This window comes from Penicillium waksmanii, assembly GCF_028829765.1.
Source record: "Penicillium waksmanii strain IBT 27052 chromosome Unknown utg000010l:1.0-3698451.0:1.0-3701458.0, whole genome shotgun sequence".
Classification (NCBI taxonomy): Eukaryota; Fungi; Ascomycota; class Eurotiomycetes; order Eurotiales; family Aspergillaceae; genus Penicillium; species Penicillium waksmanii.
The window spans coordinates 988,444-1,010,344 of NW_026643256.1; the positions used below are offsets into that span (position 1 = coordinate 988,444).

The 21,901-nt window shown below is 49.7% G+C and overlaps 10 protein-coding genes across 10 annotated transcripts; 5 read left to right on the top strand and 5 right to left on the bottom strand.

Annotated features, from left to right (window-relative positions):
* Nucleotides 1–74: 74 nt before the first annotated feature.
* On the top strand, nt 75–2,528 carry N7481_012342 (uncharacterized protein; the record flags this gene model as incomplete). Its single annotated transcript, XM_057271561.1, has 1 exon — nt 75–2,528. One exon carries the CDS (start codon nt 75–77, stop codon nt 2,526–2,528), a length of 2,454 nt encoding a protein of 817 aa, XP_057115749.1.
* Nucleotides 2,529–3,354: 826 nt separating this feature from the next.
* N7481_012343 (cytochrome P450) lies at nt 3,355–5,063 on the top strand (the record flags this gene model as incomplete). Its single annotated transcript, XM_057271562.1, has 5 exons — nt 3,355–3,536; nt 3,619–3,806; nt 3,874–4,066; nt 4,135–4,613; nt 4,660–5,063. 5 exons carry the CDS (start codon nt 3,355–3,357, stop codon nt 5,061–5,063), a joined length of 1,446 nt encoding a protein of 481 aa, XP_057115750.1.
* Nucleotides 5,064–5,386: 323 nt separating this feature from the next.
* N7481_012344 (signal recognition particle 14 kDa protein) lies at nt 5,387–5,908 on the bottom strand (the record flags this gene model as incomplete). The annotated part of the gene is made up of 2 exons (XM_057271563.1): nt 5,387–5,743; nt 5,882–5,908. The coding sequence occupies 2 exons, from the start codon at nt 5,906–5,908 to the stop codon at nt 5,387–5,389; spliced, it is 384 nt and encodes a 127-aa protein (XP_057115751.1).
* Nucleotides 5,909–6,109: 201 nt separating this feature from the next.
* On the top strand, nt 6,110–8,742 carry N7481_012345 (uncharacterized protein; the record flags this gene model as incomplete). The annotated part of the gene is made up of 2 exons (XM_057271564.1): nt 6,110–7,499; nt 7,556–8,742. 2 exons carry the CDS (start codon nt 6,110–6,112, stop codon nt 8,740–8,742), a joined length of 2,577 nt encoding a protein of 858 aa, XP_057115752.1.
* A 204-nt stretch (nt 8,743–8,946) lies between these two features.
* N7481_012346 (uncharacterized protein) lies at nt 8,947–9,767 on the bottom strand (the record flags this gene model as incomplete). The annotated part of the gene is made up of 2 exons (XM_057271565.1): nt 8,947–9,439; nt 9,520–9,767. The coding sequence occupies 2 exons, from the start codon at nt 9,765–9,767 to the stop codon at nt 8,947–8,949; spliced, it is 741 nt and encodes a 246-aa protein (XP_057115753.1).
* Nucleotides 9,768–10,141: 374 nt separating this feature from the next.
* On the bottom strand, nt 10,142–11,653 carry N7481_012347 (uncharacterized protein; the record flags this gene model as incomplete). The annotated part of the gene is given in 3 exon segments (XM_057271566.1): nt 10,142–11,085; nt 11,105–11,575; nt 11,608–11,653. The coding sequence occupies 3 exon segments, from the start codon at nt 11,651–11,653 to the stop codon at nt 10,142–10,144; spliced, it is 1,461 nt and encodes a 486-aa protein (XP_057115754.1).
* Nucleotides 11,654–12,214: 561 nt separating this feature from the next.
* N7481_012348 (putative monooxygenase) lies at nt 12,215–13,627 on the bottom strand (the record flags this gene model as incomplete). Its single annotated transcript, XM_057271567.1, has 2 exons — nt 12,215–13,308; nt 13,381–13,627. 2 exons carry the CDS (start codon nt 13,625–13,627, stop codon nt 12,215–12,217), a joined length of 1,341 nt encoding a protein of 446 aa, XP_057115755.1.
* Nucleotides 13,628–14,611: 984 nt separating this feature from the next.
* Nucleotides 14,612–16,172, bottom strand: N7481_012349 (uncharacterized protein; the record flags this gene model as incomplete). Its single annotated transcript, XM_057271568.1, has 4 exons — nt 14,612–15,308; nt 15,373–15,494; nt 15,548–15,816; nt 15,887–16,172. 4 exons carry the CDS (start codon nt 16,170–16,172, stop codon nt 14,612–14,614), a joined length of 1,374 nt encoding a protein of 457 aa, XP_057115756.1.
* A 449-nt stretch (nt 16,173–16,621) lies between these two features.
* On the top strand, nt 16,622–17,651 carry N7481_012350 (NAD(P)-binding protein; the record flags this gene model as incomplete). Its single annotated transcript, XM_057271569.1, has 3 exons — nt 16,622–16,667; nt 16,732–17,170; nt 17,225–17,651. The coding sequence occupies 3 exons, from the start codon at nt 16,622–16,624 to the stop codon at nt 17,649–17,651; spliced, it is 912 nt and encodes a 303-aa protein (XP_057115757.1).
* Nucleotides 17,652–20,981: 3,330 nt separating this feature from the next.
* On the top strand, nt 20,982–21,893 carry N7481_012351 (uncharacterized protein; the record flags this gene model as incomplete). The annotated part of the gene is made up of 1 exon (XM_057271570.1): nt 20,982–21,893. One exon carries the CDS (start codon nt 20,982–20,984, stop codon nt 21,891–21,893), a length of 912 nt encoding a protein of 303 aa, XP_057115758.1.
* Between the last annotated feature and the right edge of the window lie 8 nt (nt 21,894–21,901).

Below are 21,901 nucleotides of genomic sequence, written 5' to 3' on the forward strand. Positions count from 1 at the left end.
GGCGCACCATGCATCGCAAGTGATTTCCAATCCTCATGACCCTATAAATATCCCGTCAAAACCAGCCGGCGATGATGTCCGAGTCTCTGCGCGAGCCCGTGGGTCAAACGCCAACCATCCGCCGTTCGTTCACTCTCCCCACGAAGTTAAACCCGCTGTCGCAACGTGGTTCGGCGCCGCCAGCAAAACTATCGGAAAATGTCATCTTCTATCATCCCTCCGCGAAGATCGTTCATTTCGCGCCCAAGGCCCTCGCCCCGATCCCGTCCAGTTCCGCGCCCGCCGATTTCGACTACCCCGTTGATACCATTGAATCACTCCCATGGCGTTCCGCGACTGAACGAACGGTCGCAACGGCGCCGCTTCGACTCGAACGCGTCCATGGATTGACCGCGTTCCTGAAGTGTGGAAATGTCGTTCACGCGATCCTGAAGAACTCCCAGTGTTGGTGTGTGGATGGCGTGTCCAAATTCGTGCTGCGCATTCGCCCGCTTACCTACTATCGCATCGAAATACCACATGAGACAGAAGAGGACAAGGGGCTAGTTGGGGACCTGAAAGTCGCGCTACCAACCATTCTTCGGTATGAAGTGACGCCTTGTCCTTTCAAGCGCGCATTCACCGTGGAACTACCCGAGGATGCGATGGCACCACGGCGCAAAAGGGCCTGGCGACCCAAAGAGCGAACGGATAGTTTGTATCCTGCCTCGGGAAGCAGTCAAGGGGGGTCGCCTTCCGAAACTCGAACAGAATGGCTAGACTCCGCTAGTACCGGAGAGGACACGGATGGAGGTACAACAGACGACTGTGCATTAGGCCCCCAGAAAAGTAACGGCTCGACATCTGATGCTCTTCCAAACACTGACCAGCCGCCGTCTCCCCTCGACAATATCGAATTTCCGTCCCCACCAAAGCCCATTAGACGATCGGCTACCGAAACTCCCCAGACATTCACCAGCCTCCTAGCCAAATTTGACGCCGCTCCGGTCCCCGAGGAAGGTGAAGCTCCGGAAGCGACACCCATGGGACGGGAAAAATCGGATACCGTGGGTCAGGATGAGCCTACTTCCATCCCACAGGTCAAGGTTGACCTTGCCCCTGGGCCTGCCATCGATTCCCAGGTTGCTACAGATGGTGCAAAACAAGCATTCATTTCTGCGCCTGAAACACAGAGTGTGACGGAATCTATTGCACAGTTAGAATCCACTGCCAGCACTGTCACTCCTGAGCAGCCGCATCATGCCGTACCAGAACCTCAGGCGACGCCTACGACTGCCTCGGAACCTGAGGTCAAGGAGGAGCTTGGAGTCAAAGAGGAGCCCGTGATCAAAGAGGAGCCTGAGAGTCGGACCACTTCTAAAGACGAGACTAAACTAGAAGCGACTGACAATAAGGTATCCGCTTCTGCGCTAAAGACTTCCGAAGTTGCTAGCGCCGACAAAAAGCATGAATCTGCCCCCATTATTGTTGCAGTTCCCACTCTGCCTGGTAACGAGAGTCCTAAAGAACCATCTGTCACCCCGGAGTCCGATGAAAAGGAGTCTATATCCCAATCTCCTTTAGAATCCAATTCTGTGCCCGCGCCTATAAATACGCCTATAATTACGTCTGGAGAAATATCCGAACCGGAGCCCGCACATATTCCCGTGCAGGTACCTGGAACAGGAACGGCATCAGAATGCGACACTACACCCGCGCGTGTACATACACCTGTTGCAAAGGCTGAGCCAATATCTATACCTGCGTCTGAACCAGAGCCAGAAATGGAAGCCGACCCCGATCACGACAGTTCATTCTCATCCACGCCGGATTCTTTCCATTCAGTAGACCCGTCATCGCCCTCCGATTCTGTTTCAACGCATACCCCCTCGATGGACGTACAAATGCCGGAAATTCATAATTGCAAGAAGGAAAATAAAGCTCCCACACAGCCCAAGGGGATCTCGTCCAATCCAGTCACCCATGGATTTGCACCACAAGTCGATGGTTCTTCAAGCCGAAATTCCCCTCCTGTCGCCGATGCTCCCGCCCTGAAGCCACATCCCGCGGCTGCAGTATCTTCTCCGCGTAACGACCCGCCGAAATCTTCTTTGGCTATTCCCCCCACGAAGCCTACCTCCGCATTCGCTGTGAAGGCTTCACCTCCAACCGACTTCAATCACATGAGCACCGAGTTTCGCCGTCGAGCAAAGGCAACCCGAGAGCGAGATGTCTCCCCAATGCCTCCCTCATCCGCCATCTACCAACCAAAGGCAGGGGACGAGGCTTCAACTTTTATTTCCAAAGCCCTGACTCTTGTTTTGGTACCTCCAGTGGCTCTTTTCATCGTCCTCCTGCACGTGGCAGCGCGCATTGTGATCAACCCTGCCATCAACGCGACTCTAGGCGACTCCAGACGAGGCTCAGCATCATCCGGAAAACAAACTGTCACCGAGGATGATTTCAGCTTTCCGCTCGATCGCGAATCCTCTTCCGAATACGAGGACGCGGAAATCAACAGGAAGCTGGATCCTTGGGATCTGGACTAGCCCTACTATTCACCACCACCCTGTATAATCATTCTTCCTTTTTATTCCCCGGTTTCAATTCTTGATCATATTCCTCCTTCTAATGCCCATCCCCAACCATTTTCATGTGACACTATGCTTTATATTTATGACTTTATTTACCCTAACTTGCTTTACTCTACCTTGCATCTCGAACGCGTGAAATCATGGGAACATGTGGAAACCCGAGATGATTATGTATTCTAGCGTCGCATATAATTATCATTCGGAAGGACTCCGGTCATACCATGGCTGTTGTTGGACTGCAGCATCGAAATTAAACGAATTATTCTTTTTTACAACGCTTCTGCTATGCGGTGTTAGGACTCTCTGGATATTTGCCCAGGTGTATGTGGCTGCCCCTCCCCCTTTCGATCTACCATCGTCGCAATAGAGTCAAAAAACTTCAAAAAAAAAGAATCCAAAAGTGGAGCACAAGGATAATAACAAAAGCCAGACGAAAATGAAAATAACAATAGAAAAAAGAGAAAATCCAGGGACTTCAGAGTACAACACGTTTTTCTGAAAAGATCCTACGTACTAAAACGAGGGCGGGAACTAGTTATCGTCCGCTGTCTCCCCGCCAATCAGCGCTCCCAGTGGCTCAGGCACCGGCGCTTAACTGTTTGTCAAGGAAGTATACTTCAGAACAGCCTCACTTGGTCTTTCTTCATTTCCGTCCCCTTCTCTGTTTTCGTCCTTTTGCAGTGCTTTCTCATCAGTATTATTTCGTCACATCAGTTTCATATCACATCTCCTCCGAAACCAGGTATTTCAAGGCTGGGTGAACTCACTGAATTGAAACACCATGCTAGAACCAATTCATCTCCTCATTCTGGGGGCTGTTACAATGTTGGGTCTCATGGTATTCCGAGCACTCAGACTTCAGCATGACCCTCGTGAGCCACCCGTCCTACCGAGCAAGATCCCGGTGATCGGTCATCTACTCGGGATGATATTTGAAGGTCTTCCGTATTGGCATAAAACTGCGTGAGTGCTTTGCTAAAGTTTCAAGCATCACCTCTCAACCCAGACTGGACGGAATGAATTTGCTTACCATCTATCTCCACAGCAATGAGAACCCAACACATGGGATATTCACCTTGAACTTGCTGTTCACGAAGGTGTATATCGTTTCCTCAACCGAGGTCATTCGTTTGATGCAGCGCAATCAGAAGACTCTCACGTTTGATCCTGTCACCAGATCCAGTATCAAGGCATTCAGTGGCATCGATGATGAGCGAACACTGCGCCTCATCAGTAACAGACACGAGGGGGGGCTTGGGGCTAGGTGCTGAAATGATGCACGCTATGGCCCCAAATCTAGTCGGAGAGGCGTTGGACCGAATGAACTTGATCATGATGCGGAATGTGAAGACATATTTCGACGAATTGCAAGACACCCCCAGTCTCGATTTGTATCGATGGGTACGAAATATGATCACTGTTGCGAGCACCAGAGCAACGTATGGACCGCTCAACAACCCTTACAATGACCCCGAGGTTGCCGATGGATTTTGGTATGTGCCCAGGTAACGAGGGTGTAACATGTATCCATGACACAGCGCTAACAACGATTCTTTAACAGGGATTTCGAGAACAATTTAAACACCTTGCTGTCCAACTTCTTACAATGGCTAACAGCGCGCAAGGCCTGGAAGGGCCGCAGAAAGGTGACTCGCGCTTTCTATGCCTATTACAAAAAGCACGGCATCGAAGAAGGATCTGCGTTGGCCAAAATGCGATACAACAAGTCGATGAAACAGGGTATGAGTTTGGAAGATTTCTCGAAGCTAGAAGCGCCTGTTCTATTGGCCTTCCTGTCAAGCACCGTGCCGGCAGTGTTTTGGGCTATTTTCGAGCTGTTTTCCAATCCGCAACTGCTGGCTGAATTTCGATCTGAAATTGAGCTTAACGCACTGTCCATCTCGGAGGATGGTACGCACACAATCAATATCACGGCTGTTAAGGAGCACTGTCCATTCGCCCTGTCCTTTTTACAGGAAGTTTTACGTTTTCGCACAACTACAATCACGCTTCGCCACATTATCGAGGACACGATGCTCGGTGACAAGTATCTTCTCAAAAAAGGGAACCTTGGCCTCAATTCCAGCGAGTGCCATCGGGAAGCGTGCTGATGTATGGGGAGATAGTGCAGGGGTGTTTGATCCGCGGCGATTCCTCAAGGCTGATCCGTCAAAGGCTAACTCGAAAGAACCTCGGCGTACGGGTGGATTCACGGCATTCGGCCTTGCGCCTGTCATTTGCCCTGGGCGCCATTTCGCCAGTACGGAGGTGTTGGGAGTTGCGGCCATGATGGCGTTGCGATACGATATCAATCCTGTCGGCGGTATCTGGAAGGCTCCCTCAATCAATACTGGGGCCCTCAGTTCCAGCATGAGTCCCGTGAAGGGCGAATTCCTCGTCAACGTGAAGCCAAGGGAGAAGTATGAAGGTGCCAAGTGGATGTTCCATTTCGAGGCAGGTCAGGGTCAGTCCGCACTTAATGTGGGATAGATAGTTAATCCTTAGTGCAAAAACACAACCAATGGAACACTGTGACACCATATGAAAATGGATGAATGAAAAGAAACCAGCTTCAAATGAATCGTTAGGTACATTGGTGCATAGAAAAGTATGTACACCTTGAAAACAAGGTCATGAGTAACCATATCAGATCAAAGGGATTTTTCTTTTGAACAAGAGCCACCATTAAAACGCCGAGCAAATGCAAGAAAGAGCGAAAGCCATCGCCGGAATGTTGAACTAAGCCGAGTACAAAAACAAACCGCCGTTGGGCGCCATCGTAAAGAGAAAAGGGGGTATCAATGCAGAAGGACCTAAGCCTTCGCAGCCTTCGCACCGCCCTTACCCTTCGCCTTGCGCTTGCGATCCCGCTTCTTCAGGCCAGTCATGCCCGTCTTGCAGATCTCCGCGTACCGGGTGTAGAAAGCTTCGAGTTGGTCTGCGGGAACGACTGTGGAGAATTTGACTCGGGTAGCCTTTGAGGCCTTGGTCTTGACGACTTTGCCATCTTTCATGGTTCGTGGGGCGCTTGTGTTTCCATCGGTGGCACGGATTAGGATGGAGGGCTGGGTGGTTGTGATATTATCGGTCAGGGGTTTCTGGGATAAAGTGACGGAGCCTCGCGACTTTTGGGTGGTTTTTGCGAGAAGGTCGGTGAGGGATGAGAAGAACTATAGATATTCAATGTTAGCGATACATGGTCAATGGAGCGGTGCGGTGTTCTTGTGTCTGGCTATAATGTGGAATTGTGGTACGGAACCAAATTCCCGGGTGCTAGGAGATGGTCAGAAGCGGGAAGGGGAAATTACCTCATCGGTTTGAAGGTGAGGTGCCATAACGAGATCGAGATCAATGTGCAGAAGTGCTGGATAGAAAGGAAGTGGGTAGCTTGAGGCCACTCGGAGTCACAATGGGCACTCCAAGTGTCGTGGGGGTGGGTCACCGCCTGGCAGAAAAAGTGGATCTGCCACCGCCCGCGATGGACTGAGAAAGACTGGAAAGACTTGGGAAGGAAAGATCATTCAACCTCCACAATCATGCCACGTCCAATGCACAATACCACCTCGCTCCCTCGCGATCTGCGATCGGAGCTAGGAATCAGGGACACTTACGGCGAAAAGAAGCGAAAACAGAACGGCCCTGGCTCACGGAAAGAACGAAGACAAGCCGAGCGAACGGAGAAGAAGTCGAGAAGAACACCAGCCCCGCCGGTCCGAACCCAGAATCAGCGTCCCCAGAAGAAGGACAGCAAAAATGATAGTGAAGACGAGTCCGACCTGGTCGAGGATGCACCGAAAGGCAAATCCAAAGCTGCCTCCAAGGGACCCGGGGTCAAGCAAAAGGCAGCTGCCAAATTGAACAAGGCGGAAGACACAGAATCCGAAGATAGCGAACCAAACTATCTCGATGAGGATACAGACGAAAAGGAATCCGATAGTGGACAAGAGGGACTTGAAAGCGATTCGGCCGATGATATCCTCGACCGTGGACATGTTTCATCAACTGTCAAATCAAAGCTAGATGAGGACGATGCGGAAATAGCAGCTTTGGAAAAGAAACTGGGTCTCAAAAAGGGCAAAAAACTGCCGAAGGCATTCGCAGAGGACGGATTGGACGATTTAATGGGTAACTTGGCGGAGGATTCGGAGGACGACAGCAAGAAGCGCAAACGTGAAGCAGACGATTGGTTGCAAAGTAAAAGACAAAAGGCCCAGGAACGCCAGGCAGCAGCTATGGATCTTGACGAAGGAGACGACGAAAGTGACAGTGAATTAGAGGTGGATCTCGACGAGGAAGTGTTTGGCTCGGACGACGGCAGTGAATTCGACGGTTTCGACCCTGAGGAGAAAGCCCCAACCAAACAGCGTGAAAACCCATACATTGCGCCCCCAACCAAGAAAGAGGTCACACCGGGCCAGAAATACATCCCACCCTCACTGCGTGCGCGCCAGGAACCTGAAACCGAATCCCTCACAAGGCTCAAGCGACAGGCCCAAGGGTACCTGAACAAGCTTTCCGAGGCCAACCTGATCTCTATTCTCGCTGAATTTGAGAAGCTCTATCGTGATTATCCGCGTCAACATGTCACTTCAACGATCATTGATTTGTTGATGGGTTTGATCTGCGAGAGGTCAGTGCTCCAGGACACCTTCCTGGTTCTTCATGCGGGTTTCATCGCTTCTCTTTACAAGATCATGGGCATGGATTTTGGCGCGGAAATTGTGCAAAGAATTGTCGAGACATTGGATGCTGAAGGCGACGAGAGGGGCGGGTTCGAAGGCAAAGAGAGCATGAATCTTGTCTCCCTTCTTGCCCAACTCTACAACTTCCATGTCATCGGAAGCCCGTTGATCTTCGACTACATTCGTCTCTTCCTAAAGGAGATCACGGAGAACAATACTGAATTACTGCTCAAGGTCATTCGCAGTAAGTATCTCCTCACTACTAGGCATCCAATATTATCTTTACTAAAGTATCCTTAGATTGTGGTCCCCAGCTTCGACAAGACGACCCGTCCGCTCTGAAGGATATCGTCCTGCTCATTCAACCAGCAGTTGCAAAGGCTGGCGAATCTAGTCTGTCTGTGCGAACAAAGTTCATGATTGAGACGATTACCGATCTGAAGAACAACCGCGTCAAATCTGGCATTGGTGCCAGCATTACGTCCGAGCATATCACCAAAATGCGCAAAATCCTGGGATCGATGAATAACTCTCGCGTGATCCGCGCCTCCGAGCCTATCAATATTACCCGTGCCGACATTCACGATTCCTCCAAGAAGGGCAAATGGTGGTTGGTCGGCGCAAGCTGGAGAGAAGATCCGTTGGTGTCTGCGCGACAGGAGCTGGCTGGTGTTCAAACGAGAAACGCCACTGCGGCAGAGGATGACGACAGCGAAGCTGAACCTGACCTGGGAGATCTCGCCAAAGCACACCGCATGAACACTGATGTTCGCCGATCAATCTTCGTGGCCATCATGTCTGCGAACGACTTCCAAGATGCCCATGTTCGCCTAATGAAGCTCCGTCTGAAGCGAGCACAGGAATTTGAGATTTCCCGTGTACTAATCCACTGCGCCATGGAAGAGGAGGTACATAACCCTTACTACACCCTTATCTCCCGGCGGCTCTGCGGAGATATGGGCCGACGTATCAAAATGTCCTTCATGTTTGCGCTCTGGAACGTCTTCAAGCGGATGGGTGAGCGAGGAGATGACGAAGATGAGGATAACGTTGACCCGGATGACCAGGAAAATGGTGTCAGTATGAAATCTGTCGTCAACTTGGCTAAGATGTTCGGTATGCTCATTGCGGATGGAAGCCTGACGCTGAGCGTTCTCAAGAACCTCAACTTCGCCTATCTGCAACCCAAGACCAAAACATTCGTCGAGGTCTTGCTCATCAGTGTCATCCAACAATCGCAAAAGACCAACAAGGCCAACAAGAAGAAGAAGGCAAACAAGGACGCCTCGGAAGAGTCGACCAGAGACGAGGAGTCATTGATGCAGATCTTCCTGCGCGTTCAGGATACGCCTCATATCGCCAAGGGACTGATCTTCTTCATCCGCAAGGTTGTCGCCAAGAGCGATCTTGTGACTGAGAAGGAAGAGAAACTGATCCGTTGGGGGTGCAATGTCGCCGTGGACGCACTCAAGGCTGTCAAGGATTAATGATTGCATCCGAGGTGGTATTTTGTCCTGTATTATTTATCTGCATCTAGAATATACCCAGATTATGCACATAATCAAAAGTTGAATATATCCCATTCAAGTTATCAATATTCCTTCCAACCTTGCCTTAGAAGCTGGTGTACCTGATTGAATGCCATGCAGCCCTTCTTCCTTTCTGAACACAAGGTTCTTCACCCAATTATCTCAGCGATAATCCTCATACCAATTTGAAGCAGTAGCCACCTCTCCAAACTCCTTCTCCGACCTCGCCATCCTCATCCGCGACAAAACCTCTTCAAACGAAACCGTAGATTCCAAATCCGGGCTCCCCAAATCTTCCAGATGATGCGAACAGCGCGGACATCCGTGTTGTCTGATATACTGCTCCATACTGGTATGGAATGGGACCTTCGGCATATTATACTTGACAAAGCAATTCTCGCACCGCCAGCAAAGCATACAATATAATCCATACCGTCGTCTCTCCTCGCAGAGCGAACACAGAATTTGTTCCCGACCATTCACAACGATTGGCTGTCCTGGCTGATAAATTCGATTGCGAAAGCCGCAATCTAGACAGACTCGACGGTCGCATTCTGGGCCTCCTTTCCCTCGTTTTCCATTTAGTTGGTTGTCGGCGAATGTATGGCCTGGTCGGAGCTTTAGACAATATTTGCAGCCGAATTTGGTATTGTTTCTGCGGAGTTATTCAATAAATTAATTAATTGACGAATGGCTTGTAGCGTACCGGGGTAGCTGTTTACTGGTATATCTTACCTTTGCCATGTTTCCACCGCATTCAAAAATGCCATTTTCTGCGCTGATGTTCGAGGCGATTGCACTGGGACTATGTAGTGGAGTTGTTTATTTGTTTGCGATAATGCCAGCGATGAGGGGTAGTCGAGATGCGAGATAATATGCAGCTGAAGTTCAGCTGGGAGACCCAGGAGGGTCGGTGAAATGGGCGGCACGGCGAGAATGCGAATAGTTCGCTTCTCTAATACTTTGTGTTCGATATTGAGCATTTTCCTGGCTTTTCTTTTGCTCCGGGGCTGTTTCTCGTGTACTAGTAATGTTTCTTTCTTCTGGAACTTGGAGAAAAGATCGCCGTTTCATGCTGGACTGTCAGTAGCGGGGTGACGTGTCTGACAACATCGGAGACAATGCATGTGCTACCTGCATTATCACAGAATGCCCAGGTGTAAGGCGTTGCCCAGGTGTACCTAGTAGTTAATTACTACTAGTACTAACTAATAGGTACTGCGATAGGATAATGTCACATGTCAAGCACGCGACAGTCACAAATTCAGTTGTTATTCATAGATATCCTTGTTGATATGGTTTATTACAGATTATTTGTATCGCCAGAGAGGGATGATACGAGTATGGGATGGTCTGATCAGGCTTCGAGAATATCCCACTCCATAGCGATAAGCCACTCCTTTTTAGAAGAACTGCTTGCACCGCTTCCAAATGTAAGTGACTCGGGCACTTCGACGGGGCACGGCAAAGAACTCAATTGCTGGAACCCATGAAGTACAAGATTCCAAGCAAGGCCCTGGTGGATACCCAGCAGATCACCCGTCTGTATGGTGACAGCCTGAGCGGTTTCAGCCGGCTGATCAGTTCCACGCGAAGGCGGTTTAGATCGCGGTAGTCCCATTATCATAATGTGAATAGTTTCACGCTCATCTCCTTCTGACTGGGATCCATGGACAATCTTCTCGGCTTGGATGAGGGCCAACGGCCCAGAGCTACTGAGAACTGCCTGGTTTGCGTGTATAACACGGACAGTCAGCAGATACCGCTTCATGCCACTGGCCTGATTCAGTTGCAGGGCTGGAGTCGAAATTGCATCACGCTTCGATCCCATTTCTAGAATCCAGCTGCGAACTTCTGCGGCCATCCCGCCCGGCGCATAGGTCTCGGCACCCGCACGAGGTCGACCGCGACGGCGCAGTGCGCGTGAGGAAGGAGAAAATGGGGCCGGGATATCTTCCGCTACTGCAGAAGGCGATGGAGAGCGGGGAAGGATGAAGGTCGGTTTACGTCTTTCTGGCGGCGAAGCGACCTGAGAAGCGAATGGTGTCTCGCCTCGGAATGTAGGCTGCGTGTTCGGTGGTTTCTTCGTCGAGAGCATAAACCGGGGCTTGCTGCGAAATGGCGTGCTGGTCATAACTGGCGTTGATATCCCCGGGCCAATGAATTTGGTTCGCGGGGCGGGCGTCCCTTGTAAGGCGATTTCTCGGGGTATTGTACTGGGTGTTTGTTGGGGAGCAGGTGAATCGTGTGAAATCGGCGGTCGCGGCCGCGGTTCAGGCGACGACGGAGGTAGTGAACTCTCTCTGTGCTAATTTTTGACCTAGTGAAAGCCTTTCGCTTGTCTCCAGCCGTCGTCGTTTCTTGCCATCCCTTTCTGGCGCAAAGACAGCGTCGAATTCCTCGTCGAGAAGTCCAGGCGTAGCAGGTTCACCCGGGGTCGTGCTATTAATAGCATCATCCACCGCTTCTTCTCTGTCGCGTTCAGATCGGAGGATTCCTTCCTCTGTATATGCCTCGTCATCATCGGAGTCTTCAATCACGTCTCGCTGCCGATGTGGTTGGGGAAGAGAGTTATGCGACGGAGCCGGGGTTCGGGAAGTTCTGGCAGTTGAAGCCGGCGCATCATTGTCGTCCCCGTCGTCGATCTCCAGGTCATTATGTTTCTTCGGGGTTGACTGAGAAAGGAGAAATCGAGGGGAGTTAGAGAATTGAGGGCCGGCGCCTCTGCGCGTCGATGGTTGGCGGCGAGACAGGCGAAATGGAGACGGGGTCTGATCAAGACGTGTCAGCGCTGTGAAGCTGAACAGAGCGGAATCAACTTACTCCCGGAAAAGGCATCTATCCAAATGCAGTTGGGGTTGGAGTGCATAGCATTGCCTTGCGCCTTAAAGGCTGAGCTCGAGGCAGCTTGTCGCGGGGGGATGGAGATCGGAGGAGGTCGAGGTTGAAGTTGGGGGAAGTTGGAGAATTGGCGGGGCCATCCCGCATTACTACTACGTTACTACTAACACATAAATACTAACATAATATATTTAATAATTCACAGCTTTGCATAAAAATTGATGAATGCAGAATAGTAATAGACTACTATATATGTACAAGATCACAAAATCGCTACTTAAAATCTCCTATTTCCAGTAGAAGTAGGGGTAGGTGATTTATCCATCTCATAGATCGTATCCTCTTCAAGTTGAGTTTATATTTGGGCTATAGTCGTGCCTGAGTACCGTCCGTGTTACTCCTAAATGCAAACCATTTTAGTAAATTGAATGTCTCGTTCTCGGCGATATGAAATGAATAGTCATGATGTTTTGATTTGTGCAAAAGTCGTAGATATACACGAGAAGTATACAATTCAAAAGGAATTGTAAAAAGGACCACAGACTCGGACGTCCCCAAGAATACCCCAAAGGAAAAAAAATGGAAGCGCTTACAGCTGCGAAAAGTACTCCTCAAAGTTGTCCTCCGCAACCTTGGTGCAGTCGAAACCATAAATCTCACGCTGAACATCAGCATCGGCCCACTTGTCAGGGACAGGACCCTTGCCACCTCCAGAACGGAGAGCAGCGAATTGACGATCACGCTCAGCCTTTGCGGCACCATCACCCAGGTGCAAAGCACGACCGGAGGCAGAGGCCATATCGACCAGAGCCTCAGCGCGGCCCTTACGGACCTTCTCGTAGACACGGAGTGCCTTGTTGATAGATTCCGGGGTTGTATCTGGGAGACGGGCGAGAACGACAGCCAGAACAGCACCGTCCTCAATGGCCTGGGCTGCACCCTGGGCAAGATGAGGCAGAGTTGGGTGGCACGCATCGCCAACCAGAGCAACCTGCTCATGGACCCAGGTCGGGAGGGCATCGTGGACGCGCAGCTTCCACTCACAGACCTCTCCCTCGGGAACGTAGTTCAGCATACGCTGCACCATCGGGCAGAAGTCAGAGAAGACGCCCAGCATGGCGCTCTTGTCACCCTTGGTGGTGTAGGTGGCGTTGGTTGCAGCAGCAAAGTTGGTGTCGGGTTGGGTGGTGGACAGGTTGTAGATGGTATTGTTGGAAACTGCGTAGGCAATGATATGACGCTTCTCGCCAATCCAGCGAGTCACGCGGGTGTTATTAATCAGAGCAAGTAGCTCGGGGTCGTCCTTGATCTGGTCTTTGTGGATCATGATTCGGTAGGCGGCTTGGTTGGTATCCTTGACGCCGACATCGACGTTCAAGCGCTTGAGAATCTCCACGCGGGTTTGACTCTTGATACCGTCCGCGGAGAGGAGGACATCACACTCAACTTTAAATGGCTTTTGGGTCTCATCGCGGGGCACAGCGGTGAACGAAGGCTTGGGGCCGAATGAGTCGACCCTCTCTGCAGTAACGGCGAAGTGGAATTTAATGGCAGGTTGCTTCAAGCAACCCTGATACAGCCCATCGGCCAGCGATGCGCGGTGACCAACCATGTGCTTGTAGCCGTAAGTTTCTTCGATATAATTCAAATCCACATGTGCGAGCTTGTTGTCGGTTGCGCCCTCTGCAAAATTTGGTTAAATTTGGTCTTTGTAGTTTGCTATTGCTGTTGCTTTTGCAATTATATGATGCTCACCTCGGACGGAAGTCTCAGAGATATTCACGGCTTCGGCCTCAATGGGCTTCCATACACCGAGATTGTCCAAGACTCGTGCCATGTTGGGGGCGAGCTGGATGCCGGCACCAACGAAGCCCAGGTCGTGCGCATTTTCATATACATCAATATTCTTGAAGCCACGCTGAGCCAAAGCGAGAGCAGTGGTCAAACCGCCCATTCCTGCGCCCAGAATGGCGACTCTCAAATCTTGAGGTGAGGATGCCATTGTGTCGGATATGTGGGGAGGTAAGTGGATAAGGGGAGGGGGGAGGGTTTGGGGATATGAGGAGAGGTCAAAAAAGAAAAGAAAGAGAAGATTTAAGAAGCGTTAGGATATAGCGGCGAGGAGTGAATCTTTAAGTTTGGGAACTCTTGAGCTCTTGTGCCGTTGCATTTGGCGGAGCTGCCTCAATATGATGAGGCCGGGAAAAATCATTGCCGCTCCCACAACCTCCCCACATTTACACCGTGGACCGACCTTGGAGAAACGCTTGCCTCATTGGATTCCTTTCTTTCTGAGGTTTGAAAATTTACCCGCCAATGCACCATAGCCCAAGCAGATCTTAGAGAGATGGGGAAATCATTAGCAGTCAAGAATTGGTGACTTGCATGTCTTGAATTGCAGCTCCCGGGGCCACCGATTTTTTAGGAGTATTTTATAGACCCAACCAAATCACGGCCTCCGAGTCAGAAGAGCATGGCAAGAATACTTGGGCCATGCTATTTTAATACAACTTGAACGCATACTACTACCCACTATACATACAAGAATAAAAGCCCATTGATGATGATTTGAACACGGAATTACGCAACAACTGAATCATTCTCTTATTTCTCTCCACATTCAAGTTGTCTTTGCACCAGACTGACCAGCAACTGGGGAAGCCCCGCTCCCCAACTTCCCCACATCATCGGAGTCGGATGTCTTTTGCACGGCGATACGAAACTGCCGATATTTCCGCCACATGATCTCGGGTTTAGTTGTAGACCACATCATTGGTCGATACAGTTCGCTGCTTGGACATATGTACGATACAAGGCTTGCTGTAACTATGTCTAACGTGAAACCTCATCCGGTTATAACTTCTAAAAAACAAATCCTAATGCGCCTATTCACTCGGTCGTCAAACAGTCGTAAGAATTATCAGTATTATCCACCTGGTGTTCGGTGCTCCCAGATCCGTAGAAGAATATTTTCCCCCATTTCGCTTCACAGTAAATCATCCAAAGAAAAGTCTTGCCGTCGGCAGATATCCGCCCCATCCAGCCCTTCCAGTACAACGCGAAGGCATCTCACTACAGGCTGAGGTCGGTTCATGGCAATAGCACAACTAACTCGCGCGGTTTGCATCACAAACCACTTCCGAATGGCACCCGGTAAAGACCGGCGAGCCCCAATAGCCAAACACCAAATCAAGGCACCTGACAATGGAGCCCAGCAGTTATCGAGGTCCGTTGGTTGGAGGAGGTCTTTCAAATACGAAATCGCATCAGAAAGCCCAGCCACCTCGGCATCTGATGTCGCATGATGCGATCGTTCCATAATCATAGTTGCCTGTAGCAAGACAGGTATTCTATTATCATCATGCTGTATGTGGCTGCTGAGCCGCGTGCTTTCTGGAAAATGCATTGAATTTTGCACGGCAAGTCGACAGCCCAGGCCGGTGCCGGTCGCGTAATGACCTTTCTGCGTCGATGCCAGTACTGCTTCATAGAAACTGCTCAGAACTGGAATCAACCGACTGAGTTCGTTCCACTCCCCAAGTGACCCGGGTTCCATTCCGAGAGTGAAGAGAGCCACATCTATAGATGCGGAAGGGGGTATTTCAAGTTGGGCGCCCGGGCTAAATTGTGAGGTAAAAGTTCCATATGGAGGGATCTCGACAACCCTTTGCAGTTGCTCAATCCTAGTTTTAACATTAGCCAACAAGCAATAGAACGGGTCTCATCCATTGGCGTAGAATTTCATACACAAATAGACTGCCTTTGATATGGCCTTCAAACCCCAAGTTGTCTATGCCCCCTCGCATAGCTATCAAGTGATGTGTAACTTTCAAGTCATATATGAAAACATCTCTTTGATCATTCACCATCTGTTTCGTCATTTTAGTAATTTTGGTCAGAAAAGCCAGCAGGTGGATCTTACATCAAATAGCAAAGTTGCCACTAGAGCTGCAAAAGTGGGCTCACTGCATGCTAGCTCCCTGTCTTCTAGTACTTCCCCCAGCAACTTGCGAGTTATCGCACATTGTTGTAAGGTCAGGCTACCAATTTGTCCCTCCGTATTTAAATCATCCCATGCCGATGCATTAAGAATCTTTGTACTCATAAGAGCTGTATGGGATGTCGCTGCGTATATGACGTGGGAGAAGAACGGGTGGACCTGTTGACCGTAGAGTACGTATTGGTGCATAACTACCCTGGTCAGTACATAAACCTCTCATAGAGACGATTCTCACATTTCCAATCACTGTTAAGCGCTCACATTTCTGCATCCGTCGGTACCCAGTTGCCGAGGAGGCGAGTGGCGGGGACTTGTGCCTGACTGGGATCTCCGGTATGAGGCTCAGAGCACTCTCCGGGGTCGGTGTCCTGGAATCCTGACTATCACTACTGCCATTGCTATTCAATCCGAGTCGATCATTCCTCCGACGAGATCGATGGCGCTCTTTGGCGAGATGCGATCGCACTTGGCTCAGGCGCTTGCCGCGATCTTGCTGCGGGTCTTCAGTGATCACGATAAAGGCGGATCCACCATTCGCTGGAGCCATCACGGGAGGCCTGGAAATTCTGGTCCGAATGGAGAAATTGTGCTGGCACGGTTGTCGTACAATTTGGATGAAAAAGAGGGGTCGCTTTAGACACGAGCTCAAATTGAAACCGGTGGCAGTGTTGCGGCGAATCTGACAGCAGTTGTTCAGCCCGACCCACCAACATGATGATACTCCGACTAGTGCATGTTCCTAATGGCGTTAGATCGATCGGATTGTGCCTTGCCTAGTGGAACAACCCTCATTCTAAATCTATATCTTCGGATAAGATCGGATACAAGACGGACTTAAAATGTTGAAGTCAGTATATAAGGGAGGTAGGAAGGGAGATAGAAAAAGGCAGAATCCCAGGTTTATTGCCCTTTTTTCTCCAGGCTCCTTCGCTTTCAAACTCTTCTGATCTTCCCTCTGATCTTCTGATAGTCATTTTTACTGCAACAACAAGTATCATGGCCTCTAATCCGACAAAACTGAGCAATGAAACCGTTTGGTTTGGTAAGTCCGTTGATTTGCTAAAATCCAACCCGTATTTTTAAACATCAACTGACTATTTTTATAGTGACTGGTTGTTCATCTGGGCTTGGCAAGGCTCTTGCAACTACTATCTATAATTCTGGTCATCACATCGTGGCCACCGCCCGCAACATCAAATCGCTATCATATTTACCAGATGATGCGAGAGTGCTTAAATTTGCACTTGACGTGACCTCACAAGAATCAATTGCTGTCGTCGTCAACAGTGTCGTTCAAACATGGAGTCACATTGATGTTTTTATCAACAATGCTGGTTATAGCTTAGTCGGAGATACCGAGGCGATCTCCGAAACCGACGCCAGACTTCAACTTGAGACTCTTTTCTGGGGACCGGTTCACATCACAAAAGAAGCACTACGAGTCTTTCGCGAAGTTAACCCCCAAGGTCAAGGAGGTACAGTCCTCCAGATATCTTCGATGGGTGGATGGTGGACCGCTCCAGGTCATTCATACTATCATGCCAGGTAAGATCCAAAATCTCCAAATCCCCAAATTTCTATTCACTGATATTTCAATAGTAAATTCGCACTGGAAGGCTTCACTGAGTCGGTCGCCCAGGAAATGAATCCTGACTGGAACATTAAGCTTATGATTGTTGCTCCTGGGGGAATTCGTACAAATTTTGCCGGGCCCAACATGAATATTGCCGCCCGACACTCTGCTTACAATACTCCAAACACCGTATTTAACCAGATTTTGGATTATATCACAAATCCCGAGTCTCAAGCCACATGGAGCGATCCTAATATTTGCGCCCGTCTGATTTTCGATACTGTTGTTGCACAGAACGAGCGTCAGCTGCCTATGCGACTACTCTTAGGGGCCGAAACTATCCCTTTAATTAAGGGTGATATTCAGAAGACTTTGACCGAAATCGATTCGTGGGCGGAAGAAACTGTGAAATGCTCTCCAGGTGGCGGTGCAGTCTTGGGGTCAGGGTCATAGCAAGAGTCTTTTTCGCTGGTTGAATTGCCATTTAGAACTTAGTACTTGGTAATGTATAATATAGAATGGCGATAGGATACATCTTTATTTTTAAACCGGCTAGTAGTATATTGAAGAAACATTCTCAAAAATTTCAAAGTCATTCTAGGCCTGCCTAATTGGCATATAGCACAAAAGAAGTCTGTATTTGAAGGATACCGGAAAGACACCATTATGAATGTTAATTGAATTATAAACCTAGTTACGATTTTGGGCCTGAAACATTATTAGTCTAAGGCACCATTGGATCAATCTCGTGTACCACTCGCCTGAATTATCCGATGTAGCAATTTAGGAGCTGACCGAGGAGCCTTCCATTCACCATTGCTTTGCAAAAAAAAATCCCAGCTCCTTAGCAAGTTTTTCCATTCATCTTTCGTCAATTCCGTAGGAACTTCCGTGCCGGCCTTGAGAATCCAACCCTTACGATAATCCGATGACCTTTCCAGTTTTCCCATCTTAAACCATAAGATTAGCAACGATTTCATAAAGAATTCGGGTTGGTAGATACTTACTGATATAGTCTTGAAAGGATGGAAGCCCTGCAATAAAGCCGGTAGCTAGCGCCGAGTGGATAGCAGATAATACTACTAGTATGCGTAGTGCTAATACAGAGCGGATAATATATGCAGCAAAAGTGATGCCCTGTCTTGGTGATTAGCTGGTGAACTGGGATCGAATGGCGAGTACTAAATCGAGAATATCAAATTGGTTTAAATATGTCGACTCGATATGCATACAGTATAGACTCGGAAAGAGACAAAAACAATGTCACTCCATCATTCACTGGATATCAACTAATGGCATTGTGCTAAGTACGCAGACAAAGATACTTCCATCTTATATCTTACATAGGATGAATTTATGCATAAAGTAAGCTATTGAATTTACGTGATCGAATAGTCCGAGTCTTCATTGCCGCTATCTGGTGTTTCAATCAATCCACATGGATTGGAACTTGAAGAAGTCATGTATGATTTACAGGGGGTTGCTCTAAGAAAACGACGGCAGATAAAAAGAAATCCCTTTCTTGCCTATTTCTTTATCCAAGATTTTGCTGTATTGAGTGATTTCGTTAAATTACCATTCCAGTCTTAGGCAATTGATTTGGAATGAGAGGAATCGCGAAATGAAAATGGCTCTTTCATGTTAGGGAATGCGAAAGCGAAATCCCCCCTAGTCCTTATCATCGGGATTTGATTGGAGACCATTGAGGTGGAATGATGCTTTCATCTAACATGAGCTAGCTCACGTCTCAGCCGGTCATTGAGGGTCGCATTAGACCACAGGTCGAGGAAGGGAAAACACCCTTTCATTATCTTGTATTACAAATTAAAATCGCTAGAATAAACCCGACGTGAAACCAGAGCCGGTCTTTCTAGGAACCTTCCCCATTGAGAACCAAAGATAGGAGTTCCGGGTTGACTTGACTTTATTAGGGAGGTGGTGACCTGGCGAAATAAAAAGGAGAAATGGCGGTCTCGGTGAGAAGTCCCGCTCTAACAGTAAAATGAGCATTCTACGAGTATCCATGGCCACGGTTTTGGATGGGGATTAGTACGAGCAGTGCATGTGATGGGGTTAGTGGATATTCGCGAATTTTTCTCTCCCTCCTTAGGGCTGATCTTGTTCTTTTGTGTGCTTGGCCCATGAGTAGAAACTCTCAAACAACAAAATCTTTTAAAGAAGGTAGGTGTACAGAGTACGAAGTAGAATGCTGGCATTTCCTCCTGTAAACCCTGATCCCTGGCATGAGTTAGTGACTCTCAGAAAATCCCGAGGTTATTTGAATACTCGTAGAAAGTCCTGGCGAGATTAGACAATTTGAGTTTTTCCCCCGCGCATGTAAAATCCGTTAGTGGAACTCTCTCGTGAGTTGACAGCAATTCCTGAGGTTTCTCCGAATGAACAACGGTTTGACCCCGTAAATTCTGTGGATCTTCAGGGGGGCACCGTTCGCCCCTCTTGCTGGTGGAGAGGTCATGTTTCAGCATTTTCTGACGTCGAAGTTCGTCGCTCCGTGATAGATAGATCAGCAACGACACGGAGTAATTCCGGAAGCATTATTTTTTGCTCATGCTCATGAAAGGGAACATAAAAGTTCGATGCTGATTGCATGGGACTCATTCTATGTATGATGTCAGGCCAAGCCCGGCACTCAATCCTGCGGGCATCCCACTGTTTACCCCCTGACTAGGAACAACAACTCCACCAAGCTTCGGGAAGGCTGCAGGGACCACTGGCGACGCTATTAACTTTAGTGCCTGTTTAGCACCGAACTCTGATGGGACTTCTATTGCAACCCGCGCCCTCCAGCGGGGACTAACGCTCTTGTTAAACGTGTTTTGAGGCGGGCCAGCACTGCAGATCGCCGAGGACCCGAGCGCTTATGCCCAATCCCATTGGCAGTTGTGATGGATTTGGGGCGGTACTAATGACGATCCTTGGCCCAAGAAAGCTTTCCCGGGGCTCTTCAAAGAAGGAGTGTGTTTTGACGCTCAATTAACCCTGCAGGGAACATGGCCCCGGCTATTGCAGGTGCGTGCGAACCATGTGGCGAATGTTTCCTTTTTTTGGTGTATTCTCTGCACCACTGCGGATTTGCTTCTTCCATCAACGTCTATGTCTTGCAGCTCACATAAAGGGACGATGATATCTTTTCTGAAACAAAAATTGGCGATACGTCGTTATGGATTGCGGATTCCCTCTTGAATGCTCGGCAATGGGTTCCATCCTCCCTCGAGCGGAGATGGAGGAGGCCGATCTGCGGAGTGGCTAATGAGGATGAACCCGCAATGAAGCTTATGAGAGGATCAAGACTCACCTCCGGACCCAATCCCCCGTCTGCTGGTTCATCGACTTTCCTCCATTGGGCTTCAACTTGTGGATCCATTCCCTTTGACGTGAAATGATTGCCTGCCCCGCGGTCTGTGTTCGTCTCGTGGGATTGGACTATTGACACACTGCGTGGAACCAGTAGTGTGCCTGGTGCCTTGTAACATCTCGAAGGTGGAGCATGCTCTCCTCGTCGACGTCAGAAATGGCAGGAGAGAATCCACGGTTGCATGCCCAGGTGCAACTCACATTTGGGTTGCGGCCCCTGAAAATCAAGGGCTGGTGGGAGGGTGTATAAAAGAGCATTGCCATGCCATTTGACTTTGATATCTTCTCCATCCCAAGAAGCATCTCGTTTTCCCCTCCGTCTTTTACTCCAGTCATTCCTTTTTCCGGTTCTATACCGTCCATTCATTACTGCTTTTCAGCACCAGTCACTCTCTAAACCAACTCAAGATGAAGTCCTTCACCATCGCCGCCATCCTGGCCTCCACTGCCATGGCTCTGCCCACCAACATCATTCCCAGCGGCACTGTCCCCTCGGGTGTCCCTAGCTGCATCCCATCGGGTGTTATTCCCTCTGGAGTCCCCATTCCCTCCGGTATCCCGATGTGCACTGGTGCTCCCAGCGCTACTCCCAGCGCTACTCCAAGTGCCATGGCTTCCAAAAACGTCAACAGCGTCATGACCGTCACCAACCAGGAGTCCAAGAACATCCTTGTCCAGCTTGAGCCCACTGTTGCCAACCTTCTGACTGGCCTTAACCTGCCCCTCAGCGAGCCCGTTGGCAAGATCGTTCAGACTGCCTCCTCCGTCGACGGCCTGAACCTGCAGGGTCTCGGCTCCGGCTTCATGACCGTCGCTACCCAGGGAGGCGAGGTTGCTCTTGTCAAGCTCACCTACACTGTTGAGGGTCTCTTCTCTGGTCTCGGTCTCCCCGAGGTTGGCTCCCTTGTTGGCAGCCTGGTTGGCACTCTCGAGGGTCTTGTCCCCAGCGGCTTGAAGCGCGATATCACCAGCTCCGTCACCGACACCGTCATGCACATTACCGACCTTAACGGTGACGTCCTCCCCGTCGCTCTTGGCTCCAACGTCCTCGGCCTTCTGAGCGGTCTTGACCTGTCCTCCGTCCAGGGCCCCATCGGCTCCGTTGTAGCTATGGTTCCCTCCGTCTCCGACCTTCCCTCCAAGGCTGAGTCCATCGCCGCTGACCCCACTCAGCTGGTCGGTGTTCTGGGCCAGGACGGCACCTCCGCCATGCTCGTTCAGCTCGAGGGCACTGCCACCGGTCTCCTTGGCTCCCTGGGTCTCACCTCCCTCCTGAGCCCCATCGGCTCTGTCACCTCCGTCACCGGCGGTCTTCTGTAAATGACGTT